The sequence below is a fragment of the Pomacea canaliculata genome, linkage group LG11, assembly GCF_003073045.1.
Source record: "Pomacea canaliculata isolate SZHN2017 linkage group LG11, ASM307304v1, whole genome shotgun sequence".
In the NCBI taxonomy this organism is placed as follows: Eukaryota; Metazoa; Mollusca; class Gastropoda; order Architaenioglossa; family Ampullariidae; genus Pomacea; species Pomacea canaliculata.
In genome coordinates this window covers 18614857-18630110 of record NC_037600.1, presented here as the reverse complement: position 1 = coordinate 18630110, position 15254 = coordinate 18614857, and the positions used below count along the sequence as shown (strand labels likewise).

The 15254-nt window shown below is 49.3% G+C and overlaps 1 protein-coding gene across 1 annotated transcript in view; it reads left to right on the top strand.

The window, feature by feature from the left end:
- Positions 1–15254, top strand: part of LOC112576314 (ras GTPase-activating protein nGAP-like) — a 100118-nt gene that overhangs the window by 59602 nt on the left and 25262 nt on the right. The window contains exons 8-9 of the mRNA XM_025258668.1: positions 2912–3004; positions 5201–5245. Coding sequence (XP_025114453.1) covers positions 2912–3004; positions 5201–5245 — 138 coding nt within the window. The remainder of the gene's footprint in view (positions 1–2911; positions 3005–5200; positions 5246–15254) is intronic.

Below are 15254 nucleotides of genomic sequence, written 5' to 3'. Positions count from 1 at the left end.
TAAACCCTGTGTGCATGTCACACCACACTTTATAAGTCTTGTTATTACATTGCAGTTTATTACTGTCTGTATGCTGTCACATGACATTAGTCCAGCCTGTCATCACAATACAGTTTGACATTATCATGTAATTATCATTCATTATCGTTACATGTAACACATACCACGCAACACTACAGTGTGATTGTGTGACATGTCACTGAGTTTGACACACATCAGCTATACTGTCAGACATACACTGTATTTATATTGATTATCGTGGCGTAGAGTATTATATTGCGAATATTGCTCCGCGAAGCTTGGCAGTGGCTGCCGGGACTGCATGGCGCACATAAGTAACCGAAAACACATCAACCAGCAAACATAGACTTTAGATGGACAATAGCATGACATACAATGTATCACTGTGTAATACCGGCACGTACAGCTTAGTCTTCGTGCCCACTGCATGAACTGTGGCAGGATTACATGTCGATGTATCATCACATCTCGTGTCGTGGCTCGCGCTGGTGTCGTGACACACCGTTGCATCCTTAAAGACCTGACGTGCAATCTTTGCTAATGATTAATCGCTGTGCAGGATTCTGTTTGTCAACAACTGAGTGAGCAAACGTTACTGTTTTCTAGAAACGACTACAAACATCACCACACACACAAAGGGGAAAACCCTTGATACCCTCGTTTGTTTACAAATTTGCCTCATTAACACGTGACCCCAGTTCTCCCCCTTGAAGCCTTGGCGGCGTTAGTGAACCCATGTACACTCGTGACGTCTGTGTTGTGGACCTCATGCTGTAGGTGTGTATCTCGAGAACAAAACGAGTCATCGCCTGGATTTGTGAAAATAGTATCTTGCTGGAGCTTTAACCTAGTCTCAGAAAAATCCACCCCACTAGACCTTTAACCTTGGTCACGTGCTTGTAGCTGCTACCAGAACAGCAACGACATAGGGCGTTGGTGTCGTGGAGCTTGGTATCATAATTATGTTCCATGGGGCGGTGCAACATGAAACAATGTTGTGTTGCGCTGTGAATCCATATTTTGTGTACACTTCTGTCTACCTTGATTGTGGGTCACTGAGGTTGTGCGGCTGGATTTAGTCTTCCTCTTAACGGAACATGCTGTCACGGTTGATTGGTTTACATAAGTTTGGAAACTAGAGGATCCTGTATAAAAGTCAGGCTGTTGACCTGTGTGTGTGTGTATTCGCCTAGTCTCGCACGCGCACCATTATGCTAGCAGAACATTGGATGCGCGTGCGCGAGGACAGAAATCACATGGCGTGAAGGCAGCTGTGGTTGATACAGCTGTACAGGAGGCCGATAGGTTTGGGCCCAGCAGCAGCTGTGGGCGAGTGGCTTGTTACCCGTTGTCTTGAGGGTGTGGAGGTGATTCCAGACTTTCCTCCTCCTGGCCACCTCTGCAGCTGCTGCTGCTGTTTCCATGGCGGTTGCTGGCAGCCAACAGTCGCTCATTTGCTTATCGTCCACGTCACCAGGTAACACACACCCTCCGCCTCCTGCCTCCCGGGGTCAGCGGCAAGGCGACGAGAGACATGGAGGTGTTGTAGGCGGCTTGTTTATTAGTGATGACGACCTGGATGTAAACAGCAATGGGTGTGCACCTCCAGGTGGGTTGCGCCACGTCAGTTGGGTAACAGCAGCACTCCCTAGTCCTCCCTGGCCACCCAGCTTAGACTCACATTCTGACAGTTACCCACACACCACCGGCAGTTAATTGAAAGGCTATATTAGGGGTAGAGTATTAATATAAAATATACTTGCTGTATAAGGGGTAGAGTATTAATATAAAGCGCCGTGTTAGTGAAAGTATTATTAAGCGTAGTGACACTCAGTTGCTGGACGCGTTCCTGGACATCGGGGTGGTGATGGCGGGGTGGATGAGTATCCGCGAAGGTGAAATGAGAAAGGTCGTGTCGGTGATGCGGTGTAGCTGGCGGAAGGGAGGTGAGTAAACTTTGCTGTGCACATGGCCACAAAGCGTTGGGAGACACAGTTCAAACTGTCAGGGGTCGTTTTTTACAGAAGGGTAGCGGGCCTTGATGACGTCACTGGATAGCACCCGGTGTGTGCTTGCTGTTGTCGAGAGGGCGAGATGTTAGAGCAAGAAGCTGCCTCCAGCCCCATCATTTCTGTCCCAGGCATGGAGGCTGCACCTCCAGGAGCAGTTCCCCTCCCCTCCATCAGGTTTTTAGACTGTAGGCCCAGGCGGTCTGTTTACACAGGGTTGCTGTTCTTTGACCCCCAACCCCTTGTTTAACCCACATTCACCCCCTGCATGACTGATTTTAACCTCCCAAGCATTTTTCAACCTCAGGATGTTTAGTATCCAGTGTCTGCTGGGAACCACGGACAGTCGAGGGCAGAGGACCCTGCCTCAGGATACTGGACACTCAGGTTTTGCTCTCGTTAGTTTTCGAGGAAAGTGGAAGGATGCGGACACAGCCTGCAGATGAGGCTGACCTCGCTGCCACATTCTTTCCACGGTTAACCGATTTTAAATTTGTTTACAAATTTATTGTTTCCTGCTTTCTGTGTGGTCCTGCATGTTGACTGACTGTCGTAGTCTACACCATGATGGCACTGTTTGTATTTGTGGATTTCATATTTAGAAATTTTTTGCTTGTTTTTGTTTATTTTTTATTTTAGTTTGAGAATGTAGAATGCTGACATTACATGTGGCAACATTGTTTCAATTGCATTTTTGTAGTTTAATAGTAAAATAACGCATGGAGTGTTGTGTGGATTGACTGGCTTACACATAAATACACGCTGTTTACTATTTACACGGATCTGTTTATGTGTTGTGTAATCATGTGTTAATCACTGCCTTGCTGTGACCAACTTTTTATTACATTTCTTCCTGTTATCCTTCCTTCCTTCCCGTGTAGCAGCTCGCTGGTGGGCTCGTTGAAGCGATCAATGAGTCTGGGGCGGCTACATCGCAAACGTAACAAAGTCCCTCAGAGTGAACACCACTCCTTGTAAGTAACCTGTCACGTGACCAACTGTGTGCTGTGTGTGCCAGCTAGCAGGCCTACTAACATCCACCTGGTGTCCCGGCACTAACCGCATCTCATTACTGCATCATGGTCGTGTCACGTGCTCCATGCTTGCTGACGTAACGCTGTGTGTGAAGTCTCGCTTGGGTCTCGTGCATGGACTTGTATTAACTCACTAACTCACGGCGACATTTCATAGAATACGCTCTGTATATTGTTATCAAATATTTTTCTCTCAAATTTTAGTTCAACTGTTACCGAGAGTTTTGCGTTCATTGAATTACATTGAAATAGAAACAAATCATTCAGTCATAGAATAGTAGTCTGTAGAATGGATTCTGACACACGGTAGAATGTCAAGCAAAGGATGGGCAGATGACCCAGTCACTGAAGCCAACAGGGAAGACCTGCCAACATGAAAGATGACCTTTCGTGAGGTTCGCCTTGTATAAGCCAAGAGTAATGCCAGACTCATTGGAGATTGTCTGACCTGCACAAGAGCTCGAGCAAGATGGGATGGACTTCATCCATTGCACTTCATACGCAGACCATTATCTCCGGTGTTTCCATCAGACTGAGAGGACTTTGATGCTGCTTCCTACAGGCAGATATCATCAGTGAATATTGAGAAGCTGGGAGGCTGTTTGCCCAGCCCCGGATTATCCGCTGTCTGGAGATATTTTTAACTGAAACTGCGACTGAATCTTCTGAATGAGGGTAACAGTGGGATTTTAAAGATGAGCGACGGTGGGAGGATTTTTCTGACGGAAATTCCCATGATGATAATGGAATCATTATGATTGACTGGTCGGAGAGTAGAGAGGGTCTGTGACAGGACGAGAGAGTGTGTGTGAGACAGAGACGGGATAATTAAGCTCATCACACAAACTTTTGTTCATCTCAAGAGAAAAGAAAAGAAACTGAATAAATAGGGGGAATTCCAAAAAACACGGGATTGAAGAAAACAGATGAAATTAGAATAAATATTAACGGGCTTCATGCCGTAGGTGACAACAGGGGGGGGGGGGAAGTGTTCGCTGTCATTGTGTTGGCAGAACGGAATGTGATTCCTGTGTGACGTGCATATGGCGCCCGCGCATGTCAAGTAGGGCTGCATGCAGCAAGTGAATGCGCTGGGCCTGGTGTGAACGCTTCATGTATTCGCCTGTCCTTCCTGTGGCTAACCGTTAACCATCTTGGCTGTGCGGCATGTGACGTCACATATTGACTTCACGCCGTGTGCTGCGACGTTACTCACCAAGTGACATGCTTGACACCACGTTACACAGCACGTGACCCGACATACATACTTGTCTGACAATCGTGTGACACAACGTGCTTACCCACCCGTCACGTGACGCAGCGTGGAGTACTTGCACACTCATCTTTGTATGAGGGATGACGTACTTACACGTCACATGACCAGAAGTGGGAGGGGCAGTGGGGATGGGGGATGCAGATGACAAGAGTCTTGTGAAGGCGATCGCACTCGTGCGTGTGACCTGCGTGTGACGTGCTGAAGCATTGCGCAGACATTTTGTTTGTGACGCTTGTTCAGTGACGTACGTGACTCTGGTGCTGCTTGACCTACTGGCTGTGTGCCTGTGACGTGTTGCTTGTTACTAACGATGGTGGATTGTTTTGTTTTGTTTTCTTTGCCGCTCTGAAATATTTGCAACGCTGCTTGTTTTTGTTTTCGTTGTTGATAACTTGCACGAGCAAAGTAGAAACGAACGCAGAGCTTCTAAATGCTTTGGTGGAGGGTTTAATCAACTTTTCAACTTTGCCTCGGAGATTAGTTTTCTGAAAAGGTGAGAGAGAGGTGGGACGACACAGAGGAGGTCTACACACCCACACCTCCGGCAGACTGACCTCACTGGTCACTCAGGTGTTGACAAGGGTTGCATGAGTTTAATACTAGTTATGGTGGTCATGTACACGAGTATCACTACTTTGTTTTTATTTTATGTGCTTTAACCTTTTTTGTTAGTACTACTTTAATACATTATCGCACTCCTTATAGAAGTAGACATTTTGTGTATTGTGCATAAACCTTTTATTTATGTCAGTAGTAGACAGAGACCTGTCAGTAGACAGACTTACCTGTAGAATCCTCCTTGATGTGATGTGAGAAATTGTTGTTTAACATTTGGTGCTGATAACTTGGTTTGTCCACAGTCCATGTCAGTGTGTCGCCCCTACAGCAGAAAACTACCGTACATGGTAGGATCATCGCCATTTTCATCGCTGTCCTTTCTTTTCTCTGTGTGCATGTGTGTTTTGCATGCACTTTTAGCTGTTTTCTGTCATTTTAAACACTTGGTCACATTCTGATGTAACACGGTCAGTGTGTCAAGTCTCGCGCACGTGTGCTTTGTACACACGACTTCAGGGTGGCGAGTTCAGGGGTCACACCCGGCAAATCACCCAGTGAGTCGCTTATTTATGAAGGAAGGTACAGCAAAGTGGAAGGCGAGGGCTGGTATGTGAGAACCGTTTATAATTCATTGCCCTGAAGGCTGATGGGATGTCAGCCCTGGTTCCAATTTATTAGCCAACGGCACCATTCTTCAAGACTACCATTGCATCGTCCTTAAAGTCCCCGCAGCGCCCTCTGGGAGAAATAGAGAGTGAAAACCATTTTTAGCAGGACCTGCTGTTGAATGTGTCACTATTGCAAGAATTTTTTCGTGTGGGGAGGGGTCTTGGAGCGTGAAAGTGAGATGTTTTGTTGTAGGTTGTTGGTGTCCACTTTAACAAACCTTCACTAAGTCTACTGCGCATTTTTCGTGCGTACACGCACACATACAGATGACCGTTGGCACGCGCCCCTTGTTGTCGGCGACTTTATTTCTTCTCACTGCTGGCGACTCTCCCGAGGGCCTGGCCAGACCCAGGAAATGACATCATTTACATGCAAATCGCTCGGCACTCCTTCACTTCTCGTCTGAGGTGTTCCAACATTAGCTACTCCCCTTCCACCATTCCGGCATCTCCACAAGGAAGCTGTTGCTGTTTGCATGGCAACGAAGACATTGGCCTCAAAGGTCTGTGAAGCAGACACGCATTGTTGAACGAACGATAAGCTAATTGTTTACATGATGTTTATAAAAACATTGCCAATATCACTCACTGTGTCAACACATCGTAGTCATGAGCAGCCCTCACATGGAGGGTGACACCAGGACCACAAGTGTGTGGCTGTCAGCAGAATGTTATCGTCTGCTTTTTAAGCCCTCGACGACAAACGCTGCCTGATACCGTCCTCCGTCTCCCCCACTGCTGACGGAGGGGTTCCTGCATGAAATTCACAGATTTCAGCATTGTACCCAGCACTGCAGTCTGCCCACTGAGTGCCACCTTTGTTATCTGAGACACAGCAGCTGCAGGACCTTCTGTTTGCAAGCACCAATGTTGCCCCGCATTCACCCGAGCAAACCACCCACGCATGCCGTCCCGTGCTTGGGGTCAGAGGCCAAACCCCAGTTTGGCGGGTTCCCTGCTGGCATCACGAATCAGGATCACGAGCCTTGCAGTCTGGATTATGAGCGATCCAGTCTGCAACTTGCTCTCGCAGGATTGTGAGTAGAGATGATGCAACAATAACAACTAACTGTCCGAGACGAGATCTGAACCCAGGACAGCCACCCGTTGGTGTATTGGCGACATGCGCTGACCGGTCCTGTGGGAGGCTGACAAGCAGATTCTCGTGGAAAACAGCTCACGTGACCAACAGCAAAGTCGCTTTTCCCGCTTCATAACTGAAGTTTGTTAGAGAAAAATAACCAAGGTGTCACCACCTTTCGCCCCACCCCCTACCCAGTCACACGGAGGGAGGTAGGGTCAGAGGTCCACCTGTGGAGTTGCAGTCCCCACTTGTGCAGAGCCTCGCATCTCGAGGTGTGACCACGTGTTTTCAAGTCTCTCCTTGTTTATTTTTATTTATTTTTTCTTTGTTTCTGTCCACTAGTAGTAGTTGTTTTACTTTTATTTATTTCCTTGTGCATCTTTTTTATTTATTCTTTTAGAATTGATGTGCATCTCGCATGTCGCATGATCTGTGGACCGTTTGTTGTCCTACTTGTCCTTTGTTGTATTTGACAGACACTCGCGGCATGCGTGTCTCTGTTGTTGTTGTCGAAGCATGAGCTGATGGTGAGGCTGCTGGTCACAGTGGATGTTGCATGTTGTGAGAAGAGCATGCAACACTTTGTTTGTGTTTTTGTGGCATGGTCTGAATGTAAGTTTGGACCACTTCCTGTGGTCTCACATCCTTCTGGCAAGAACACCATGGTGTGGCTGGGCATGATCTTCAGTGTCTTGTATCATGTCAAACATTTGCATCTTCCACCGCAAAGACCGGCGTTAAGGACCCAGTGTTGTCTGGGACTGTCAGAATTTTATTATTAAACATTACAACTAAAAATCTATGAGTGTGAGCCAGCTCTGTATGTACCATTACATACTATGAGCCACTCATTATCCTGTTTGCTGTTCAGCTTGTGTTTGTCAGAACTGTTCTCCATCCTCCCACCGCCCAATTTTTTTTTTTTGGAAAAAGGGAAGTAACCCATTTGCCTCCTCCTCCCCCCCTTTCTCTATTTTGTGGGTTGAGCGAGTCTGGCGCGTGGATTTATTTAATTTTCCTGATGGACTTGCCACAGCCGCGGCGCAGCTTAAGTGGATGAATTTGCATAGGAAGTAGAAAATAGGTTTGTAAACCTGCTGCACATGCGCAGAATGTGAAAACATTTCAGTCAGTATTAGTCCGTTATTTTCATTGTGCCCTGTATCGTCCTGTATTGAGCTATGAGGTATCTTTATCTCGTGTATTATTCTGCCATCATTAAACATTAACTTGCATTAGCACCAGAAGCATCCAGCGCCATGATGAAGAATTAGTAACTGGCAAACCGTTGTGTTGCCTCCAGCGTGTGACTGCAGTGACCACACAGCTGTCTGGCTCCATGGACGGCTGTTATTACCGTCGTTCAATCATTGAAGAAACCGCTACAGTGTTGATAGTGTCGACGTCTGGCGGAGTTGACCTTCCTGGGGTCATCGTCTGACAGCAGGCGGCGGTGCTGGTGCTGGAGGCAGTCGTTGACCGCGTCACGTGACGCACGCAGCAGCAACTAATTGTCTGCAGGAGGAGTTGCATCCCCCAATGGCCGGACAGCCAGAACTTGATGTTTCCCCAGCAAACTTGTCACGGATGTGGTCGCTCGCTGCTGACCGCTGGCATGACCCGTGTTTTGATTGGACGATCGGTCTGAACCTGGTGTTCGGGTGATCAGCTGACCAGCACGAAACCAGTTCGAGGCTGAGAGAGGCTTTCAAGTAAAAACCAATCTCCGAACGTGGTTCAGAACGGAAAGAACCGCTTAATTTAGACACAGCATCAATAACCATGTTTTTTTTTTCTCTCCTCCTGTCTTCAATTTACACCAGGCGCCTGGTGTAAAAACTCAGCTGCGCACAGCTGCTGCCACAGTTACACCACGTGACCGGCAGAGCGGCTTTTAGCGCCAGAAATTTGTAACATTTTTTTAAACGTGAGTAAAAAGCATCTGCAGATGTCTGCTTGCTCGTGAGGGATCCACTCACGTGCCGCTGCTGCTAACGGCCAACTCTCAACGAGGGAGTCGCACGGTCTGTGGATTGCGTGTCTCCTTGGACCACGTGACACATCAATCACGTGACTACAGATGTTTGCTGCTCCCCAGGCCGCGGTCTGCTTTCCTCTTTAAACACATGATCCTGAGACAGAAGACGTTCGTCATGTGTCACCGAGGGCCGTTATAACAGTAGATGCTGAGACATGTTCACTGTGGAGACGTGAGGACATCTGTCACACCCTGGTCACGTGGCCATCGCCCCTGGCAACCAGAAGGTCATTGAAGCAAGTCTTCAATTTCTGTGTCGCACGGATGCCATTGCCACGACTTGCAGTAAGTTTGATGAGGACCTCATTTGTGTGACAGGCCGAGACCACAGGAAGGTTGTGCCGCAGGTCTGCCACGTGGGACTCATTGTTGTGGAGGAAGCAGTTCTCCACATCCCGCTCTCCTCCTCCCCCACAATCGCGCCCAATGGTTCAATTTCTTCTCCTGATTGCTTCCGGTCTTTCTTTCCGCCCTGTCTCTCTGCCTGCCTCGCTCATCTTTACCTCTCACATTTAGCCTCCAGTTTTGTCTTCCTTCCTCCCGTCTTTCCTTCGCCTCCCCTCCCTTCCAACTGGTTGCCTCTGCATGCACGGCCAATGCCACCGTGAGGTTTCAGCCATTTTGAATAACGATACGGGGCTCTGGTCCTGGTCGTTGGACACGATTGACTCACACTTACTGCTTCCAGTCCTCATGTCTTGAGACATGATGGCAGTGTGACACCACGTCACTGCCAGCTGTCATCGTGTCAATGACCGCCACACGAGGTCTTGGAGGGGAGGAACACAAGCCTGTCCATGCCCTTTAGCCTTGTATCCTCACGACCTAGGCATAATCGTGGGCGATAGGTTCAAATCTCGCCTCTAGCGTATTGGGTTTTTTATTATTATTATTTATTGAATTTCTGTCTGTTTACGGAACTAGCTCGCTGAGTAATAAAATATTATTACATATATATTACATATACATATATAACGACTTCCCCCGGCACCAACGCGTTTAAAGGACTTTGCATACATACGAGCGCGCTTTAAAAAATTGTATGGTGCGCATGGAAAGCGCTGTCACCAACACGCATGCGCAAACACACATATATACGCAGACCGAGTGGGAAGGGGGGAGTTGGAGGAAACCGGAAGTACCTGAAGAAAACCACCAACGCTTAGCCTTGTGACCAGCTCCAGGGACGTATTCGTAGCCGAGACTCGCGACACCCGATTCTTAGCTGACATGGTACCCGAGCAATAGACAGCTGCTGACCCACACACCCACGTGAGAGGAGGACCGATGTGTCTGGCGAGGAATACATCTTATCGCTGGTGTGTGCATGATGGCGGAAATGCTGTCGCTGTTGTGTGACTGACCTTCCCCTTGTAGCAGATGACGAGGGGGGATCGATGACCTGGAGCAGTAACGTCCCCTGGCTGCTGCAGCTTCCCTGCTGTGGGTTGTTTACAGCAAAGGGACAATAAACTGTGGACGACCAACATCGCCAACACTTTCTGGCCGCACTGTGTTTCGATGCCGGGCGCCGTCACCTGGGAATAGACAGGTAATCGTGTCGCTGCTGGCAGGTCACGTGATCGTTAGGATGCAGTCGTCGTGGGACGCTCCACAGACGCATGCGCACTGAAGGCAAGTAGTCGAGAACTCTGCTTGTAATATTTGTTTGAGAATATTGGACTGGGCGGTGAAACGCTGCAGTAGTTGATGCCGAGATGTTTAGAGAGGTTCAGCAGTTGCCTGTGACACAATCGTGTGACGTCATGCACGTGCTTTCCCCATCTCCCCTTATGTGTGTGTGTGCACTCGCGCACTTTTCTGCCTGTCAGCTTGTGTGGGTGGTTGGTTATTTATTCGCCGTGACATTACCCTGTAGAGTCTGTAGAGTGCAAAACACAACAGCACGTTCTTTGTTGTCATGTCCATTCCCGAGGCTTGTGGTCATGTGACAAGTGGTGGAGACATTCATCGGTCAGTGGCAGTGACATTCACGTCTCATTGGCGGGTCACAATTGTCACACCATACTTGGCACTCTTGGCAATTTTTGTGGTGACTGGTCAGCGGAGGTATGGCCTTGTCCCGAAGTGTCACGAGATGTCACGTGGCTGCACGTTAGTCACCGCGCGATCGATGCCCGGCTGACGTCCTGGGGTGGGCGCTCGCGCTGTGTGGGGCAGGCGGCGGTGGTGTTGGCGGCTGTTGTCGTCACAGCCGCAGGTGGAGGGGGAGCGGAGGGGCAGCCAATGGGCCTGCGGAGCAGAGAGGCGACGACAGGTCAGCTTGTGACGTCACGCAGTGGGCTGCAGTCGTCGCTGATGGGGGTCTGTGACCCGCGCAGCGCTCGACCCGCTGAGTCAAGGATCAGGTCTGACAGAGAAGTGAGGTCTTTCCCTTGACTCCTCCTCACATGTTTTGACTTAGTCCGTCATTCTGGATAGTGTGGAACCGGTACACAACTCGCAAAAGCATCGGTATGCATGGTACCCGGATGTGTGAAACTTATTGGATTAAAGGTACGACAAAGTGAACTTTGTACCGAGGATGACGATCCATCATGGTATGTGGAGTGTTGGCAGGTAGGTAGTACCTGCAGATATTGCTACACACCTGTTGAAGATCGCGAGTGTCCTGCTTCACACACACACCCGTGGTCTTGGCCGGCCACCCGTAAGACTGACGTAAATGAACAACAAATAACGATCAAGGTGGAACTGTTGTGACGGGTGCGAAATGGAACTGTGCTTTCGTCCGGTGTGGTGCCTGCAGGGCAGGTGAGAGTCTGTTTCTCTTTCATTCTGTATTTACATGTGCGCGTGTGTGTGCGCGTGCATTTATCACACGTGGAGGATCCAGTGAAATGGTTTTTGACCATGTGTCTCAAGTCACGTGTTCTACTCACAAAACCAGATGATCAAAGGGGGTTTCGCTGTGAATCCGTGGTCTTGGCGTCTGTTTGTCGAAGATAATCTCCCGACATCCTTTATTCCGGCCGGCCTTAGCACCCGTTGACAGGACCGAGCTAGAGCTGGCGCCCAAACTGAGACGCGCTGCGGTTCGATTCCCGTGTATCGCAGCTCACTTCTTCCAGGTGACGGAGATAGTTACTCGACTCCACGAGGGTTGGGGAAGGTAAGGTAGCGAGGGAGAGGACGACACCTTTCTGGCCCCGAGAAGTGAGGTCGCTAACACTTCACTCCCTAGCGACCTGAAAAGGGTCTTGGGACCTTCACCTTTACTGCATGGCCATGACACAGCCTTCATTGCTGGCTCAGGGTCAAGTACCTAGTCTCCTTCCACCCGTGTCCCGCTCCTCAAGATGTCCAGTGCCCAACCCAACATATTTCACGAGGCTTGTGCGAGTTACTATAAAATTTTAATCTGTATAACTCTGATCGCGAGATGAAGCCGAAGAATGTTCCAGAAATGTTGCATTTGACCTCTGTATGTGATGTACCGTATTGTAAGTGAGAGAGAGAGACAGAAGTAATCATGATGTAAGGTTGAAAGCGAGTATTTTCTGAAACCAAAGCCGGATGTTTTAAAACGAATTGTGACTCCAGTGAACCGTTAATGTCACGTGTTTTTCTAAAGGGTAATGTTGACCCAGCACGCTTCCTTCCTTCCTCCTGATCCCCCCGCCACTGGCACATGAAAATGGCGGTTACTGTATTGCGGTTACTGTATTGTCCTGCCGTCAATACTCCAACCTGACACCGTGAGACACGCCGCTGTTTCCGTAGAGCTTGGCCTTGCACCGGTCACGTGGGAAAGGGGGAGGGACGGGAGGCTACACTGTCCCCCTCCCCATATCTGTTGGTGATGATAGTTTTGTTTGATTCCCTCATCCCCCTCTCCCACCTCACTATATGACGTCATTGCACCGTGTGGCAGCGTGATGTTGTGCAGTCGGTTCCTCGCTCTCTACTTTCTGTTTGAGCACGTGGCTGCGCGTGCTTTGGCGCGCGTGCTGATAAGAAAGACGATAGGAGACTGGCACGCGGCATCGTGTGTCCGGAAGCCCGGCTATTGTCTGTGAAAGCTGCCGGCGGATTATTACACTCGTTAGGCCTCGCTCCCCAGACCTGATGATTCATTGTTGCTTCTGCTGGAGAAAGGCATTCGTAATGGCTTTTGGGTCGTGCTGCACGCGCACACACGTCACGCGCACACACACATCATGCACGCACGCACAGAGCAGGAGCTGAGCACGGCAGTGGAGGCTCACTCGCTGGAAACTCAGGTAGAGCCAGACCACCCCACCCCCAGCCCCTCCCATGGAATGTTCCTTCACCAGTCTATTCTACGGAGGGTTGCGTGTCTGTCCTCGCAATCTTGGGGAAACGCCGCCATTTGTAACGAGAAGTGAAAAAATGACTTTCCCCCGTCACCCAGGAAACAGTCGATGGCACGAGTCTCCCTCCAGGCCCTCGACATTTGTAAGCAGCACTGGCGATGTTTACAGGTGATTATCCCCATAGGACGCACCGTCAGGCAGGCTCGATGTCCGCACGTCTCCATGATCCTGGCGTGTACTTTGTCGTGTGTGTGTAGCACGTGACAGGGGTGGTGAGTGGCGACGGTTGACAGATCTCTCCATCTTTTAACTCACTTCCGACACTTCTCGAGACGTAACCTTCGACCCGTGTGACGGCGGCCTGCAGGGAGGCACCGAGGTGTGAGGGAGGCCTTCATGCATACTTGTCGGTAATCACAGGGCGTGAGATGATGATGCTCTGTAGTGTTTGCTGCTCGTGCGGGACAAACAACTCGCGTGACAGACGCAAGACGACGTCATTTCCGGACCAAGCCTTGTCATCCCCGCACCAGACTCGTTCCATCCCTCCATTTTTATTTTTTTGAATTAATCATCAGCTAGTGCCGCCCATTCCAGACACTTGTTTCAGCTGGCCAGTCGCTCAGCAACACGTGACCAGTCGGCATCTTGGTCACTACCGGGAGCAGCGTCACGTGACAGCCGAATCCTCGACGTTTATATTTAGCCCGGGGGCTTTCCTCTCCTGGCATTTCCTCCCGCACCTTAATCTCTGGCACCTCAAGACCACAGTGACAGTTATCGCTGCTGCTCCTTTAAACCCTCGCCCATAAACTTCAACAAGGAAATCCGGGTAGATACAGTAGTCAGTGTAAACATGTTCTTGCAGACATTTATAGTCGGGTGGTTTAATGTGACAGGCTGGTTCCCAATTGTAATAACTGACCGAGTTCTCAGTGATGTCATTCAGATGAAGCATTCGATGACTTGACAGAAGAGAAAAAATCGTGAACACAGTCATGGCGGGCGACAATCAGTTTGCTTTAGTTTTAACTTCCTGTAAGTGCAGTAAGCTCTTGGTTTCCTCCGGTGCAGTGGTCCACCCGACATTAGATCATAGAGACGAGGCCATGGATACTCACTCCATGCAGACGTAGAGATGTCCTGGTTGCCTCACACTTCAGCAAAAAAAAAAAAAAAGCAAAAACAAAAAAACAAACAAAACCACCAAAAAGAAAAAAAAATAAAAATAAACAAACAAACAAACAAAAACCCCCCAAAAAAAAAAAAAAACAAGAAAAGAACAAACCCGGAACTGCGCTGAGAATAAAGGGTTAGTGGATTTCCAGTAACACCAGACGTGCGTCTGCCTAATGTCGACATCATTATCGCCGGTTCATTGCCGCGGCCTGCAGCAGCTACCATCAGCGCCGTGTATCCATGTACAGTCGTGACGTCATCATCCATGCCTACTGTGTAGATGTGCAGGTGATGTCAGGGTCAAACACCTCCTGGCCTGGCTTACCTGTGGTTGATGAGAGCAACAAGAGAGATGCTCGCTGACGGTAACTGGAGGTTGGGTGACGGGGGGGCAGGTCCCCACTTTTGACTGTTTAGTGTGAGTAGGTCGTGAAAATAGTGCGCTGGCCGATTCCTACACAAAAAAAGTGTGCCGACAGCTGTGTTCATACGGATGCTCAAAAATTAACTTGCTGACAGCGGTAGACAACCAGAAACAGAAGAGACTGGCTTCTAGTCGTGGCGGTCCTGCTGTAGTACACACACATACCTACTCCCTCACCTCCATCAGCGGAAAAAACGAGGGGAACGCTGCGGCTATAAATAGCATGCTTAACTGCCCGGCCTGAGAGGCAAGCGTTCCCCAAGTTCCCCGAGTTCCCCAGGGGCGGCCTCTTCAAAGGCGATCGGGCTTTTGCTGCAGACGAGCGAGCGCCGCCAGCCGTAGTGCAGTTGCTGCTGGTGTTCTCGCTGCCAGCGCCGTGTCGGCGGAATGTGCTGTGGGTGTTGATTGTTGTCGGGGACTGTGTGTACTAGCATCGTCACAAACACAATGGCGGTCATCATCCGTGGTGTTGGTCTGCTTGATAAGGTGAGTGTGTGCTAATGAGCTCTGTGTCCTCCATGTTGTTGTCTACTGTCTAAACCCTCGCACGTGCTGTGACGATTACAGTGTTTGTGTACAATATGTACAACAGGACTAGTACAGCAGTGACGTGGTCAGTCTACGTGACATACTTGTGGTGCTGGGCGCTGGGTCAGTGGGCACAC